Source organism: Neodiprion virginianus, chromosome 6, assembly GCF_021901495.1.
Source record: "Neodiprion virginianus isolate iyNeoVirg1 chromosome 6, iyNeoVirg1.1, whole genome shotgun sequence".
In the NCBI taxonomy this organism is placed as follows: domain Eukaryota; kingdom Metazoa; phylum Arthropoda; class Insecta; order Hymenoptera; family Diprionidae; genus Neodiprion; species Neodiprion virginianus.
Genome location: NC_060882.1, coordinates 23490293 through 23509171, shown reverse-complemented (window position 1 = coordinate 23509171; position 18879 = coordinate 23490293). Strand labels below are relative to the sequence as shown.

Sequence of the window (18879 nt, the reverse complement as noted above, 5' to 3'; positions counted from 1 at the left end):
AAAATTAAACATTTCTTCCAAAGCGACTGTTTGCCACGATATTTGCTGGAAATAAACTTCGACATTTGTTATCAGGGGCTGCCTGTACACCTGATTAATAATGTTACTTACATCTGTCGATTCGTATGATAATTGGGCGTCATAAAATTGCAATAGAATATATTAATATTTTATTGGACAATGAGTAGAACTCCAGATTGTAGATGTGTAATTTCATTCTTTTTTTTTCTATTATTTACTGATAAAATTGTTCTCTAGTAGATGGATTCAAACTGTACAAAAAACTAATGTTGGTAGTGTAGGATAGTGCACTCCCACTCCTATCCAAGGCCATATCTTCCTCTGGACCGAATTAATAGTAAACATTCTGTATGAACGGTAACAAAGTACAGGTACCTGTATTGTAATTATGATTTTTATTTCCTAGCTTGTGATATTGTTTAACGCAACTACTGTTATTGTTTATCGATTAATCAATATATCGTAATTTAGACATTATTCAATTCTGTGTAGAACTATTTGCGAATATCCGAAAATGAAAAACTCAGTTGGTGAGATTTCAATCCAACACGAGATACAGGAATATCCACCTCGTAATATTTTACTTCATTTTGAACAGTATCAAATTCTTTTTTTTTTTTATCTATAACTGAATATTCTTTCGGTTCTGCTTTCGTTGGTCTTTAGTTAAGTACACATTCATCAAAATTAGACTTTAATTTTGGTAGTTGATATTGACGCAGATTAAATAGCCAGTCTTAGCATTGACTGCTTTCACAAGTACAGTTAGCCACAGGCTGCAAACGTTAGAAAAAGGCTTAGGTAGTGAATATTGCTGGCATTAACGATTTCTATTTTCACAATCCTCGCTGCTTTATTATGCGATCCTGATTGACATGTCTTCTGATTTCCTTTCCATGGTTTAATGAACTAGCAGCATGACGAATAACGAACATAAGTTACTAAAATAGAATAATATTATACCCGTATTAATAACGTGAATTTTAGTATAACGAAGTAGAAACTGCCAATAACAGCAATTGTTCTTATAACTTGAGATTCTTACAGGCGTAAGGGCCGCTTTTATAGAATGAAAATGTTACGTAACATTACAATTTTTGTTACGCAATTTTTATCTATTAATTCGGCCAGAATTTTTTTTTTGTTCGTTTGCTTGATGTGTGCCTGTTACAGATTTACTTGCTAATTTTTTGTTTAAATAAATGGTACTTGGGCTTTTTTGTTTGATTGTTTGAAAGAACACAATACATGGCTTGTGGTTATTATTTTACAATTAGACAATAATGATTCTAGCTAACGGACACAAAATCATGTAACGCATACAATGAGCTTCTTTTATTTCAAACAGATTAATACAAGTGACGCGAATGACTAATTTGATGTGTCCTTCCCCCTATTTACAATTGTTAAGGAATGTGGCTTGCTTATCTATTCTTGTTATTCTTTACGACATAATCACAATGAGAGACATATTTTAGATTTTGTTTATCGAAGAAGAAGAGGAAGAAAAAAGTTTGATTAGTTTGATTGGATTTACGTAGAATTATCCAGGTGAATTATCCCCATTCGGTTGATTTAATTGGAGAATTGGAGACATTCGAAGAATATATCGCCACTCCTTTCAAAGCCTTCTGCATATGAAAGGAGAACCTGCTTTGTTATATTTCAAAATCAGATCTAGACAGTGGTAGTCGACAGGTTCGAATCGATACTTTAGCTGAAGTTTTTTTTTTTGACGATGGTGTTGCAGGGGACATGTACTCTAGGCAGACTACTGGCTCCGGGGCTCCAGGTTCGAGCAGCAGCTCTGCCAAGACGCCGGATTACAGTGGGTATTCCGGATATGGGAGTTACGCAGATACTAGTTATCCTCAGCGATCTTACCAGGGTGGAGAAAGCAACCAAGGTGGGTATGCCGCCAGCGCGCCTAAACCTGGCCAGCAAGGCTTTGATTTCAAAGAGTGGCCCACCTCATGACCATTTTACTTGACCCAAGATAGAGAAGTGCGCTAAATGGCCTGGCCTTGCTCGTGGGTTTTCTGATAGATTTTTTTTGTTTATTGTCTTTGGTTAATACGTTACTCTCTGGCGTCGTCAGCTTGGTAGATTCTATTCTTGGTACACAACGTCTCGTCGTTCGAATTCTTCAATTTTGTATTAAAACTTGGAACGGTAACAGAATCGAAAATTGACCAATGGTATTCAAGAAATATCAACGCCTCGTTACAAGTGTACACTCGGTTATTCGTCTACTACTTGTTACTCGAGCAAGCATTGCAATTCGTATCAGATTCGCACTAAAGTTTTTCAATCTATGGAGCTGACTACCGCCACCATTGGATTTCCGAAAAACTTTTTATTTCAACTCACGAAATCGAATACGACGAGTGAAATGTATTTTTTTAATTCAATTTTGTTTGATATGATACTTTTCTTGATAAATCGTTTCTTTACACATATATGCCAAATCAATGGCTTTGGATTTTTTTTCGATAGTTTTTTTTTTTTAATTTTCAATACCTTCCTCGAACGCGCGGCTGGTTTTCTTTCGCTGATTTGTTAGTCAACAATATACTTATACTTTCATGATCGAATTCTATAAAGCTTCAATTGAATATTATCAATCAGTTATTTTGAGTTGATGTCGATGCGGAAAATGTAGAAAATAAAAAAAAAAAAAAAAAAAACAAACAAGCAAACATAAAAAACTCAAAAAAAAGAAAACACTATGTGAAAAAAGTAGGGAGAAAAACAAACCTATGCCAAAGAGCATAAAACCACGATTAAATACCCATGATGCAAGCGAGCTACGAAACATTGGATGCGGAGGGTGTAGTTGAGCGAGCATTATTGATTAGCAGGAATAGCAGATATGGATGAGACAAGTTGAAGAAATTTCGAGAAGTCTGATGACCTCAAGTTTTCGCTACTGTTCTTTGATGCATAGCTGAATAAACGTCAATCCGTGCGTATTTAAGAATATCCTCCGTGTTGAAAATATATAAATACTAGAGATAAAGTGTGATAACACGATACGTTAATAATATTATGTTTTCCTCTCCTTGTTTGTATTTTTTTTTTCTTTTCTCTGTTTTGACTGCGGGGCTTTCTTCCCAGAGTTTTATTTCTAGTATAAAAAAAAAACAAAAAAAAAAAAAAATATCAATTGTACAATAAGAACTTGACCGTCACTGCTTGACAGCCATTTGTCCGATGCGGTGGCAAATTTTTATCAGTGTAGTTAGGTGCGTAAATTTTAATTAAACCGGAGGGCTTTTTAAATGTGCACTTTTTAACGACTACGAGTAGGGGGCTGATCTGAAAAGTCTACCTGATTAAATATATGGCTTAATTGTATTTACTCTAGAGGATTTATCATAGATCTAAATAAAAAAAAAGAAAATAATAATCTAGTGGGCTGTCCACTAATGTTACAAACAACGAGCCGCGTCTGTTTTGCCTATAAATATCACGTGCCACGATCTAATCAATTTAAGCACATCCACCTTACCTCGAGCTAAAGCGTGTAGTATTGGAAAGTGTGCTGGATGGAAATTGAAAAAAGCAAATTGAGGATCGTACAAGAATCACATTAGCTAATGTCGCAGGTCATCAATTTTCTAACTGTCTCTGAACCCGGTGCGGTATTAATCTATATTTCTATTTACTTCAGGTTACTCCCTCAAATTTATCGTCCTTTCATGTTAGATGAATTTTCACAACCTTTTTCTTACTTGTGGAGCAGCGCATGCGAATGTGCATGCTGATGGGTGTAGGGTTTTTGTCATTTTTACGGGGGGTGGGGATGCGTGTTTCAACACAAATTTTTTTTGGGGCGGGGGGTAGAAACCAAAACAACCGTAAACAATAAAACAAAAAAAAAACGGTAATAGAAATACTAATCTGGTTGGTATGTGCAAATTGGAGACGAAAATTTCGTTGATTTCGGGTTTCTGGTGTCCAGCACTTTTCTTGGTTCGTTATTCTTAGGATACAGTGAGAGTTTTAACATGGACGGAATCATTCCGAGTAACTTAGACGCAGCTCGCAATATATTCTGGGATCAACACAACAAGGAAACTTAAGGGGAGCTCAATCAAACCAATCTTACCACTAATTACTGTCCATTGTTGATTATTTGATTAACGAATAAACATAGGAAATGAAATAACGGTTCAGATCATGCGTTAAAACATAGTGAAATTAACTAAGGCTATCTGTATTGTATAAAAGAAAAAAAAAAAGAGATTTAAAGAGAAAAGAAACACTAGCACTACTACTATTATTATTATTCTTATTATTATCTTAATGATAAAGTAAAGAAGTTTTTAAGCATAGTAAAAGTGATGAGAAACACGTAAGTTAACGGTAAATAATTAATTAAAGAAGTAAATAAATTATTGTAGAGAATTTCCATATTGTACATACATTTTTAATGAAACTGGGGTGCGTTGCAGTATGTTATAATTAAAATTAAAATAAAGAAGAATAATAATGAAAAAGAAAAATTATGAGACAAGAAAATCTATTTAAAATAATTAATTAAAGATTATAATGGTATAAATAATATGTTTATATTTAATGCAATATTATTAGTATGTTTAAACAGAGAAAAACGACTTATTAAAATAGATAGAAAATAGGCAATTTTCATTCAATCTGATGTTATTCTGCCCTATTCGTATTCGCGCCAATCATATTTTCCACGTTGCTCTAGCAACGATTAACGAATAAGTGCCAACTTTGCCTCTTTAATTTTTTTTTTTTTGTTTCTTAATCAGCCCTTATTCACTTTCAAACATGAACGTTTCAAGGTTTGAACGGAATTTCTCTACTTTACGGTACAACTCATTTAAAAATCTATTAACATACATATCCCGTGATTCTTGAATTAAGTCACTGACAAAACTACGATCATAAGTAATTTTTTGCTGACAATATACACGTACAGGCTCGATTTTAAGGCCGATAATAATTACGTAGTATTTGGTACTTTTGAAATTTTGACTAGGTAATAACTCATATTATACAATTTTACAAATTCTTATATCTATCGGAATGTTAAATAAATAACAGTTTCTCTCAGGTTTACTCAGGTAATAATAATTGCATCAATTTATATCAGAAAAGGCTGCGTGTATTTCAAAACTCATATACATAACACACAGGCATCTGACGGAGTATCGGGGAGGAGAAGTTGTACTTTATTGCTATACAGATTCACATGACGTGTTTGATTTCACGACCAACGCGTCTTGTCTATATATATTGGTAGTTTGATATTGAATAGGGCAGTTTATTTAATATGATAATCAGTTTCCCTTTTTTTCACTTGCTATAGTTTTGTTCCGTTTTGTGTTGACTAATCGTAATTATGCCACATAGTTAGTTATCGTTTAACTTAATTAGCTACTATATTAGGTCGATTAAATATTGATATTTAAATGAAGTTATATAATAATATATTTGAATAATTCCGGGACATGCGAGCTATTGAAGCAAGCAAACCTGCACACAAAGACTGGATATATACCGGACTGTGGTTTTTTATCATTATTGACCGTATTGAATATACAAACCGTAAATAGGAAAAGTTTTCAACATCTTTAATTCTATAGCGTGTGTGCCTGCCTTTAGCGGGGCTGTAAACTCTACTGACAACTTAGTTGGGGGAAAAAAAAAAGAATTACGTATGAACGAAAAAATTCATATTACGTTTATTCCACATTAATTGCAATATACGCAGCACTGTCAGGATACGTCTCTTCTTCTGTATTTTGTTTTCTTAATCTTTCGCCCTTTTCCTTGTTATTGTTTTTTTTTTTTTTTTTTTGTACTCCATATAGAATTTTCACGTGTATCATTAAATTTTCTTTTCAAATTATTCACATCTATCTTCGAATTCAATTCTTTCCGATTTTATCAAACAATAATAGATAAAAAAAAAAGACTTTGAAAAACTCGTGGCATCCGGTTGGAATTGTTATGCTGAACGCAGATTATAAGATGATACAAATTCTAAATTACGTTGTAGGGCCTTAGGCGAGTTTAATGCGTATGAATAAATTAAAAATGTACAGAATGTGCTCTGGATGAAATATTGAATGAAAAGTAAGAAGAAAAAACAAAAAAGGAAGAAAACAACAATACCTATTGAAAATAATAATAATAATAGAATGACAACGCACTTGCAAAGATGGGGAGTATATGAGAAATGATGATAATAATAGAAAACAAAGGTTTTAACAGGTTGCGCAGGGCGGAGGAAGGGGGGGGAGGAGGAGGATGAGGAGGAGGAGGCATTTGAACATCGTGGTGCAATACCTGATGCATGCGACAACTAGGCTTTTTATTTTTCCTTCTTCAATCAATGGCTAATAATTCTTCATCTTTTTCTTTTTTTTTCTTTCCTCTACTAGACACAGTTTTCACAACAATCAAGTTTATTCTTACGCCTATTAGTCGTTAGCCTAAGTAGGAGAAATACATGGAGGTAAAATGCATTCAAAATTCACGATTTACGATAATCTTTTTTTCTTTTATCGTTACATACATTCATACGTAATCAATTATGCGACGTACCTTATTTATTAGCTTCTGTAATATGTACCGAGTATAATGAGTTATTGTTCCGAAATGAATTAAAAATAGATTGTAATTCGGGTTCAAATACGTTGAATTATTGAATTATTTTTTTTTTTTTTTTTTACCTGATAATTTTTTTATTTCTTTTTGTGATTTCCGTGTCTCGGTGATTGAAATTCGTTGCGCATTCTTAATGATATTGTATTAGAAAGAAGGAAAAAAACTAATGACTCTCACTTGCTGCACGAATAAGGCATGACTGTACAGTCTAATGGGTATTGATGATTGACTTTTATCAGGTTATAGTGAGATGTAAGGTATAACGTTACGTCGGTAAATAAAAATAAATAATGAAGAAAACAAATAAAAAAATATTACTGTAATGAACTACTTGTACTTTTAGCTTTGTATTGGTAAGATCGCGTCCCCGAAATATTAAGGAAAAAAGTTCTTTAGCTCGCTCGCTCGCTCGACCTCCATATCCATTGTTTTTTAAAGAATAAGAAAGAACGAAAAAGAAAAAAAAAAGCGCCATTTACAAGAACGATGGACTGTAACTTGTGTGTTTGATACACGATTGAAGTCCAATTTGATCTTTAACTGACTTGAGTCCTCGGAAATTTTCTACGAAGTTGTCCTACTCAATATAAAATTAAATTATATATCCCAAATCACCAACAATTTTTTTTTAATTGCGAAGTTGTTTACTGATACCAAATGTTTTAAACATTTGATGATGGTGATGGGGAAAAATGTTTGCAAATTAGGATAATTAGATTTTATTAGACAGTTTTTCGCGGCAATCATTTTTCTAAAATTTGGAAGTAAGATGATAGATCAGATCGGATTTCGGCGTTAGAAAAGAAATTGAAAACAATACGTTCTTTTTGTTGGTTCCATTACGAATTAGACATGCTCCTGGCCAATGCGCATGTTCTCTGTCCAATATTGCGACAACACATATATATGAATACTACTTGAATAATTACATTATTACTATATTCTACAAAAAAAAAAACATTTTTTCTGGTTTTTTTTTTTTGAAAATATTAATGGATATATATTAGATGGAATCATATAAACGATGTGGTATATGCTTGAAACCATAAGGATTTAATTAATGAATTATTATTACTATACCTATTTACTAATCATATGAAGAATAAAATATAATAACTATTGTCTACTATTATGTATGTGGTAAGCCTAGCAGTAACGGATTAAAAGCAAAAAAACACTATTACTATTACTTCTATTACACTACGTTAGAGTTGAGGTTATTAATTAAAGTAATAAACGGTTGTAAGGACTACATAGTAGGAAAGTTTTCTTGAAGGATTATGTTATTGTCATATTTACCCCAAGTGCCCCTTATTTTAAATCCTTGTATAATATTCAACCGCAATGTTGTGCGGTCTTGGCTCAGTGATTATTAAACTATTAAGGAAATTGTCGTGTTTATGCGAAAGTTGAAGCATGAATTTATACTCTCCATTTACATAGGATAGATTAATTTCTCCAATTACCACTTCAAATCATAATCAAATATCTACATCGTTCGCATTTGTTTCATTGTAAACATTACTAGGCGTAACTTGAGAACGTTCAATAAATTAGGCAGTATTTAAATTATCGACGACAAATGTAACGACGTCAATTTGTTCCATTTTTTTTTTTTTTTTTGTTTCATTGACTCGTTTTTTTCTTTCTTACAAAATTTCTAAAAAAAACCCGGGTCAATTCGTCAAAATTTGCAAAAGTAATTTCAAAAATCACGTGTATTTACTGAATTGCATTTTGTAAATGAATAACAACAACAACAACAACAACAAAAACAGCAACAACAGCAACAACAACAACAACAAGAACAACAGCAACAACAACAACAATAATAATAATCATGATAGTAATTATATGTATAATAGTATTGACACGAAACATCCATGAAAAAGAAATAATAAGGATACGGTTGTGACAGTCGAATTGCGCGTTGTAAATCGAAAGAGAACAGGTATTAATTGCGCGTTGTATAGCATAATTGAATGTAATATTTTCGCATAAACATGGCTAAAAACACGACTGTTTCATCCTAGCACGTAAATATAATTTAAGCATTTTCGAATATACCTCATAGAGCTGTAGCTTTTGTGTCAAAATAATTCTGATTTTAGCCCTACACTAGGCAACAGTGTATCAAACTTATCTACTTTTTCGTATATATAAATTTAAGAGGAAAAGAGAAAGCGAAAGCAAGCAAGCAAGCAAGCAAGCAAGCAAGCAAGCAAGAGAAAGAAAGAGAGAAAGAAAGAAACGAAAAGTAACGGAAAATTATTAAATTAAATTAAAAATTTAAATTATTAAACATATAGCTCGTACATGTACTGTTTATCTGCAATAGGCACTTTGTACGTTTCTAAGTCAGTCGGGACCCGAAATATTATCTCTAGTTGTATATGTAAAGTGGATGATCGAAGCCTTACTTAACTCAAACTCAAATAAGCCTTAATTGATAAGTTTTCGAATTAAGAGTTATACGGTAAATAATCATAAAGAAAGAAAGAAAAAAAAACCTATTCTAAATGTTAATTACTGATTATGATTACGAAATAAGCTAAGTTGCTTGTTGCATTTAAGATCCGGGTAAATATGACCATAATATACGCAAGCTGTGACACTTAGGATATAACATGGTAACGTAACATATATACTTCTAAAAAAACAAGAATATTACAAAACTATTTATTGCAAGAAAAAAAATAATAATATTATATATGTTATTTGTCCCTATGATATGGTAGATCGCGTATTCTGTATACACTAGGTAACTACGTTTTACTAATAACTGTTTAACAGAACATGTATACAAACTACCACTGCTACCACTACCAACTACTGCTACTGCTACTGCTACTGCTACTAGTACCACAACCACTACCACTACTATTTCTACACCTATACACTGGACTGAAGTGTACAGTGTTGGCTGTCAGAGAGTTACCTCCTTGTAAGAAAATGAACAATTTTCACAATCCAAATTTATAAGAGCTTCGTCCTTCGTCTTTATTGCCTGCAAGTATTGGTAATACAGGAGTATGCTAGGCTTAAAAAAAGTTCAGTACTTCTGTTCGTCGTTGAGAAATTACACAGGTTTTTTTTATTTATCGTGTAAATTGAAAGTATAGTCCTGAAAGAAAACGTACTAAAATTTATCACGAGCTGGGATAAAATGCCGCAATATGAATTATCACGACGTTATACCGAAATAGATTTTCAGAATAACGCAATAAATATACCTACGTAAACTTTCTGCCGTGAACACTGTATACAGTAGATAAATGATAAATTTTACTGTTAATTGTTCAATAGACAGAAATTTTGAGCGGTTTCCAAATTGATGTTCCTGTATATGTGGAATTTCATGTGACGATCAAGTCTTGTCATGGAAAATTGATCTTGTTTGCTTGTTTTCATCTTTTGAGATTACAAGTTTGTTCAGAAATTTTACGAAAAATTGATCGCATTTCTTTATCCCTTAGAAATTACCAATCGATGAAATCAATTGGAGTTTCATCGGAAGGAAGAAAGAAAGAACGTAAATTTTTCACTTGATACGGCGAGCAAACTTGTAATCTAAAACTTAAAACTGACGGACAATTCGATTTCCACGGATATAGGAACAGCTCGTTTAACGAATCCCTCATTCACTGAACACTGGACTGATGTATATATCGTAATACAATTTACAATAATCAGACTCTGGAAGTTGCTGTTAGTTTCACTACCACTCGCATGAAAAGATGAAAAAAAAATATATAGAAACTGTTCTTTTGAGCAAAATATCTGATGAGAAATGTTAATTGATTATATCTATAATTATGGTGAATAATTTTGTGACTTGATAGAACTTGTCCTTTTGAACTGAACGGCGGTAGTGTGCTCAATTATTTATATATATATATACATACATATATATATATATATGAAATATACACGTTTTTCCTTTCTCTTCTTTTTGTTTCAAATTTTTTTTTTTTTTTTTTCCAATATCAACAAAACCGATATATTATTTTTTTCACGTATAACTACGTGTAGACGTATGTGTGTATAATATATGATTAAATTCCCCTGCATATCTGATATCCTCCCAAATAGTGTCAAAGACGACGAATTTTGAAACACTCGTATTGATGAACAAGAAAAAAAGAAAAAACAAATACAAATGAGAACGAAAGAAAAGTTTAGCGTGTCCTTACACAAGTTAGGTGGTGGTCAGCTTTTGTTGAGATTTGGAAATATTGTCGTGTCTACTTAGGCTTAACTATCATTGAGGATAATACAAGAAGTTTAGAAAACAACAAATGAACCTAGCATAAGGAAACGACAAAGTAAAATTTATTCAAGATGATAATTTTAATTACAAGTAATCGGTATTACCTATATTACATACATACGAAGGCTATTATATTTAAAGAAAGATAACAAAAATTAAAAGTTAATTAAATAAATAATTAAATACATAAATAAACAATATAGTTGCATATAAATGTATCTACGGAATAAGTGACACGTGATCTGTGATTGGCAAAATTTAGGATAAACAAGAATAACAAGGAGAAAAAAAAAAATAGGGAAAGAATCTACTCTGTACAATTAATTGATAATTTTGTTGACTATACGAAAAATGATTAGAACGGTTGAATATTGTTATACTATCACATCCATACGATAGATCGGAAGAATTTCTCGAATAATACTAAAGAAAGATGAACAAATAATGCCGTGATAATATTGATAGATAAATCCGTAATTATATTGATTAAGATAATTTATGTACATATGTATTATAAATTATTATTATCCAGAGTAGCTTTAAAAAAAAAAAAAAAAAAAACGTCAACTCTCTATATTGCGAGTCACTATCTAACATTGAAAACAAATATCATATTAACGTTTAATTAAACATAAAATGAAAAGAAAAAAGAAACCAAGAAGACGAAACAAACAAACAAACAACAAACAAACAAAATGCCAACCATTGTGTTCTTAAGGATCATAATAATTAACTATATTAAAGTGTTACTTGTATCGCTTATTTTTGAGTACATACATGTGACAATTAGTGTACGTATCACAGGCTAGGTTATATCAATTTACTACAATATTAAACGAGCGCGCCACACAGATTTTTAATAAGATTGCCAGCTAAAATAACTTATTGATTACATAAATAAATGGTAGATAGATAAGTTGTTAGTGTTACGTGCGACGAAAGTGCACAGATGATGAAAGGGGGATAGAAAAAATTTAAGTTTCAACGCAATATTTCCAAATCGAAGCTAACTATCCGTGGCTATTGCACAACACCAATGACTTTCGTTTATTTTTATGCAACAAAAATCTAACAGTTAAATTTTTCTTACACATTTCTTATTCTCACGTCAATTATAACAATTCAAATTTCCAAGTCATTTATTCTGAGACTGGATGTAGAGAGAAAAACAAAAAGTGGAAAAAAAAAGGAAATAGGCGAGGTGATACCATTTATCATAAACTTTACCAAAATTGATAATAATTCGAAAATTATGCAGTATTAACGAACGCGTATAATTCAACAGATCTGAAAATAATTGATTAACCTTCGTCATTGTCGTTAATGAAGTGAAACACGAAGGCCTAGCCATTGTAAAAAATACGTTTGTTCTTGTTTTTATTGTTATTTTTGAATCTTATTGTAAACGTTGAAGCCGTTAAGATTTCTATTTAAAATATTCGCGTCGGTACTTGGGAAATTTTGTTGCACAAAAATACACGAGAAGGTAGCACTATTCGTTTGTTTTTTTTTTTGTTTAATCTTTGTTTTATAATTTCCGTAATTAAAAAACGCCGTGTTTACTCCGAAAATATAGAAAAATAAAGGATTATCGTTACCCTAATTTTAGGTGTTGAGTGAAAAGAGAGCGCAAAAGAGAGAAAAAGAGAGTGAGAAAGAGGAATAAACAATATAGATTTAAACGATTATGAATAAAGATTTAATTAGAGGAGAGAAACAAAAATCGTAAATTAGTGCCCTTAGTTGTACAGTGGTTGAGAGAATGAGTGAAAGAGAGAAATCGAAAGGCACGAGAGGTATGAAAGGTATGAGAGAGAAACAGGACGAGAGAGGGAAAGGTGGTAGGAGAGGGAGGGAGATTGTGGATTGACTGTTTCATTGATTGTTTCATTGATTGTTTCATCTAGTAATTGATTGATTGATTGATTGACTGATTATCGAAAGAAGGAGAGCAAGACAAAGTGTGTGCGCGAAAGAGAGAAAATATATTGAGAAAGAGAGAGAGAGAGAGAAATTGAATTGATTGAAAGAAAGAGAACACCGCGCGCGAAACTAAGATAGAAAGAAACATGAGTTGGTAACGAAAAAAAGAATAAAAAAATGTTCCAGTAATTATAGCCGTAATTAATTATGCTATCTAATTAAATGCAAGATAATTCAATAATAAAATAATAATAATTAATACATTAGATCCTCCTCTCTAACCGTAGTTGGAAACAATAATTACAGAAGTTGTTTATGTCCTGTTGTAATATGCTACGATTAAAAATAATAACCACAGTGTAGGTACATTGTAAAGGTATCCTAATAATTGAACACTGCAGTACTGCATAACTATTACGATTATTATGATTATTATGATTGTCATTATGATTATTATTATTAAACAAAATATAATATACTTAACGGTGTTTCTAGTGGATTAATTAAGCATAATATAATATGAAGGAAAAAAAAACAAACAAAAAAAAAAGGAAATAAAAAAACGAAACGAATCATATTCATGAAATACATTGGTATTATTATGAATGATTAAATAATGATTTTCTTTCAAATATAATATCCTACCGCCTGCCCAATCGAACCCACAACCTGAACCGAATCTTTGGCAAAACCCCGCGCCTCGTTACTAATCCGTTACGATATTATCCGCGTTGAGAGACTTAAAACACTGCACAAGCTCATAACAGATACGAAGGACAAGTTTCTATCCATTTGCCAAATTATACGTTTATTATGTATTTCCAGATTTCCTTTGGATCATGCACTTACTCTTTCTTTTTTTTTCTAGAAAAAAAAAAAAAGTAACGACACCACTTTATTATTATCTATATACATTTCATATCTTATGGTTTCAGATGAAAGATATACATATACTCACACAACACGTATCGTTGATCTGGGTGTATAAAGAAAGAGGGTGTAGAGGTGGACCACTGTTTCCAGTTTCATTGAAAACAGTCATACCCATATAGCGTTGCGCGACTGGTGCAGTGTTTTATGCGCGTCCCAACAAAAACAAAAAAAAAAAAAAATAAGGAATATTCAAGCTTTTTCACCTGCAGTGGCTCGAATTGTTGCGTTTCTTCGTTAAAGTTTCTTCGTCTCGTAAAATATGTTTCTTTCCTGTATCCCTGAACTATGCTGTAATATCCAATGTTCGCTCTTACATATCGCGATGTACGTTTCATCATAGATTTATTCTTCAAAGGCGACAGCTTCTATCGCCACGCAATCAAAACTCCGCTGCCATTACCTGCAGCTTTGGAAAGCTTACATATTCATTATTGTTATTACGTATCGTGTAACAAGTCTTCATCTTCAGTCTGCACTAAGTCAAGTCATGTATTTTTTTCTGCTATCACAGCTGAGAAAATTATTGATGGAATATCAGATGTAGTCTTGTTATGGATCAGGTTTTAATGATGTCTCAGAATTATGCACATATCTTACACACGTGTCGATGTTTGAAAACAAAAAAAAAAAACTAAAAAAAAATGAAAGGAATTTGGTAAACTTGCTTGAACCGAACCTCTTTGACATCATTAATTTCGGTTCGGAGCGTTATGTTTAATTCTCTTTTATGTAGGCAATGCATCGATCGCTTAGTTGTTAGTCAAGATACTTTTTTTTTACTCTTCGTCTTAACGTGAAATTGAAAAATATTCAATGAAATTATTTTTAAACTTTCCGCCTTGGTATTAAAGGTATCTTGATATAATATTCATCAGGTAAATGTGAAAGAAAGTTTTTCTCTTGTTTTTTTTCTTCTAAACTTCTAATCATTCACCTGGTGTTACGAGGTATGGTGCATTGGTCAATGGTAATTGTTTCCTCTTACCGATCCTCTCTTAATTCCTCCTCTCCCGTGTTTCTTCTCACAGAATCCTCCCCGACCTCAAAGTTCAAAACCATTGATACCGAGAGTCCGCCATTCGTCCCGAACGGAGACGCTGCTCCAGGCCCTCAACGTTTCTCCCTGACCCAGCACTCAAATTATCATCCCTATCGACGCTAGCCAGAATCGAGTTACTCAACCCCCTTTGAATTTCTCCTCGCTACGTTGAAGTCTCATGCGACAAGTATACATATTTGGACTCGAGACAGGTTTTTATTTTTATGTTCTGAAAATTGTTACATATTTTATACACAGAGACGAACTTCGGTATGTTTTTTTTTTTTTTTTTTCCCCATTTCTTTTAACCTTGTAATAATTCGTAAGATGGGGGAGCGGGGTTGTGCTGACTAATAATTTAAGCGAGCGAAGTATGAAATGCTTAGGAATAGTATAATCTATGTAATAAATTCGTACACGCGATTGATCGGTTAAATTAAGGTTATAGCTAAGTGACCGTTGTTAGCTGTATAATTTGTTCTTTTTAAACTAACATTACATTTTATTATTCAACTCTTTTGAGTCGTCTATTCGTCGCATTGATTTCCTTATTTATAGCCATACGTATAGATAAATTATGAATTAAGTTCGATCGATGGTAAATTTCAAAGTTCAACAATTGCGCTTGAAACACATTCGCGGGAACCGTTCTTTTTTCTCCCGATCAATCAGTATAGCATCACTTTGTTTTGTGCCACATTTCTTTCACGTTGAAAAGAGAGAAATCAATAACGTACCGTTTACCGCATTTCCAACAATTCCGGTGTGGTTATCCAAAAAAAAAAAAAAAAAAAAAAAAAGGGCATTGCATCCGTCCACATCAATTGATCAGGCAAAAAAAAAATGTCGAGAATAGTATAAATTTTGGATGACCGGAAAAATTGTCTTTCGAGGCTCAGAAAGTATTAGACTTGGTTTTTTTTTTCTTCCCATTTATATAATGTATAATCGCATTCGTGTTTGACCGTCAGAATATCCGTCGAGATTATTTCCCCGTCGGCCTTTATCCTCGCCGTATTTCCCTTCAGCTCTATTCACTGTACACATTATATACATATATTATATATATATATATGTATATATGAATACCTATACCTATACACGTACATTTTATAATATATTTATATATATATTTATATTTATTTGTCTAATAGACTATTTTGTATAGTTTAGTTCGGCGTAGTATATAGTCCATGTTTTACGAAATTCCGGCAGGAAGTGCAGGGTATGGAACAACCGTAGCGACGACTCCAGTTCCAGCCGCTCCAGGAACTAACGATAGCTACAGCGGCGGCCCGCAAAGGGGTTACTCCGGTTCAACGTCCAGCTCGAACAATTATCACCCTTACCGTCGTTAAAGATCGGAAAAGCCCCGTCAGGTCTTTGATATATTTTTTCATTTCTATCGAATCACAGATCGAAGGATACAAGTACGAGTATATAAAAAACAAAAAACATTTAAAAAAAAAATGGATTGTTTTCAGACGTGTATTACGCGTAATTACCTACCTCTGCCTGTTGCTCTGCCTATTATTTATCACGTGACTCGAAGCGGAAAAGTTACGGATTAATAGAATCTAAATTATTTTATCCGGATCAATTACTCTCCCTTATAAATTCACGGATTACGTTTTGCATTCGTAGCCCATCGGTGAGTGTGCTTCTTGTTTCGAATCACGTGATTGTAGGATATGAAGACGCGTTGACAAACTCCGTACAAAGTATAATATGAGGGAGATTTCATTATGCATACAAACGACGCTAAAAACGATCCATTATTCAAATCGACGCAAGGTTCCTTTACGTTTCTCTCTTCTGCCTCCCTGTCAGTGTATAAATGAACCGGACCAATTTTTGTATTTCACATTCGAGACCTTTTTTTTTCTTTTTCTTTTTTTTTTTTTCTAATAATAGTTAAGGAAAGTCATGGCTAATCACTAAAAGTTCACAAACGGTACCGTTAACGAAGTTAAGCTTATTATAATATGTATATTTTAAAGTGTAGGAACGTTGTACGTAATCGTACGTACAACGACGCTCGATTGATTCGTTCTCGACATTATTTACTTGACTATTATTACAATCACTTCAGGTATTTATTATGTGGTTGCTTACGTGACAGAAAATACTGAAGTAACAAAACGTGCAACAAAAAAAAAAAAAAATTAATGATCGATAAAAACTAGTGAATCCGCTGTACTTCCGAAGACTTTCGCAAGTTTCTGCGAGGTACATATTATATGTGAAATTTTGTGATTAGACGTACAGACCAAAATCCACTGCTTGGATAAACCGAGTGTTTAAGTTTAGGCTATAACAGTAAGATTAATAAGTTCTTCCCATTACGTCTTGCACGTTACAGTATTTGCGAGAAGATTTATAACTATATAACATGCAATAAATATATACCTAATGATCCGTATCTTGCATGTTCATGCGGTAATTTAAATTAACCATTGTAAAAACGATCTAATACACAGATATGTTCTCCGCCCGTTTTGAGATATACTAATTGGTACTTTCAATCAGAGTTTGATACTTTCCTTACACAAACACAAACAGACACACCGCACACGATACATCCGTTATAATCGATACAGAAAAGTGAAACACCAATACTCCTGATATATTGAGCATGTCACATTATCATTATTTTCATCAATCTCACGTAATTCCTTAATGAAAGAAAAAAAGAAATTGTTGCAGTGTAAGTAAAGCTGAAGCAAAACAAGAAATGACAAAGAAGAAAAAAAGAAAGAAATTTGAACTCATTGTTATTTTTGTTACCTAGATCTGTTCATCAGTTACGATAAAATTTACTCGTTTTGACATTAAAGCAGCATGACGTACTGCGGATCCGAGCGCTCAGAAATAGATGATAAACCTTGTAGGAATGTTCAGTTGGCAATTATGCAAGTTTATTAATTAAAACTATATTTCCTAATGATTCTTGTTTCGAGATTATTCCGTCGTATATCGAGGCCAGAGTGATCGATAAATCCCAATCAAACCCCGACGTATAAACAGCGCTGCTCACGTTCAGCTATGTTTAATTGGATATTTTATGCGTCGTAATCATTACAGGGGTTTCACGATTCGAACGGGGTTCGATTTTACAGAAATCAGTTCTACAGAGCAAATATTCTACAGAATATGGTCTACAGACTCGGCTCTACAGAAATATTTTTCTTTGGTATATTTTCCTACAGAAAGGAATTCGAGATTAGTGTCAGAAATAATTCTGTATGAGTTATTCTATAGAATAATTGTTTTACAGAATATTGTTCTGGAGAACACTTTTTTTTAGAATATTTTTCTACAGATTGTGTTTGACACAATGCAAATTCGAAGCAATCATCAAATCGTCTCAAAATCATACATTTAATCGTCAGTTTCGTACATTTTGATTTAATTTAATTTCATTTCATTTCATTTCATTTCATCTAAATTTGTATTGTGTCGTACAGGTATTGCGTTGGGTGTGTAAAACTGTAAAACTGCTCTGTAGAAAAATATTCTGTTTAAAAATATTCTTTAGAACAATTCTTCTGAAGAATATTTCATACAGGATTATTTCTGATGCGAATTTCGAATTCCTTTTTGTAGAAAAATGCTCCTGTAGAATATTTAACGCATGTTTATTTCTAATGTGAATCATGAATCCCTTTCTGTAGGAAAATATTCTGTAGAAAAATATTTTTGTACAAACGATTTTTTAGAACATACTCTGTAGAACATTTGCGTTGTAGAACTGATTTCCATAGAAGCGATCGTTCTTCAACGAGTCGAATGCGACTCGTTGAACTTTCCTGAGTCAAGTTGCGAAAAGCACGATATTCGAGTAAATTTGACGTGTCAACACGAAGCACAACGCCAAGAAGTTTCATGAAATTGAAATGAAACAAAAAGAAATGTTGAATTTCTTCTCTTTTCGCGCTAATTGTGAGTGAAATGTGTTTACACTGTTATGGAATCGAAGTATAGGTATAGCACTTAACTTGCGTGTCGCGCCTCGCAATTACTGCTTTAATCGAATAATACCTTACAT

The 18879-nt window shown here is 32.6% G+C and overlaps 1 protein-coding gene across 7 annotated transcripts in view; it reads left to right on the top strand.

The window, feature by feature from the left end:
* LOC124307940 (heterogeneous nuclear ribonucleoprotein 27C) overlaps window positions 1–18879 on the top strand; it is a 33055-nt gene that overhangs the window by 13254 nt on the left and 922 nt on the right. For 3 of the 7 annotated variants that reach the window (XM_046770142.1, XM_046770147.1, XM_046770140.1), the window contains 2 exons: window positions 1772–1927; window positions 16047–17515. In XM_046770142.1, coding sequence (XP_046626098.1) covers window positions 1772–1927; window positions 16047–16189 — 299 coding nt within the window. In that variant the 3' untranslated portion in view covers window positions 16190–17515. Of the gene's footprint in view, window positions 1–1771; window positions 1928–2882; window positions 11535–13794; window positions 14489–14820; window positions 15758–16046; window positions 17516–18879 lie in introns of those variants that run through there. The other 4 variants (XM_046770141.1, XM_046770143.1, XM_046770145.1 and 1 more) reach the window with 4 other exon arrangements.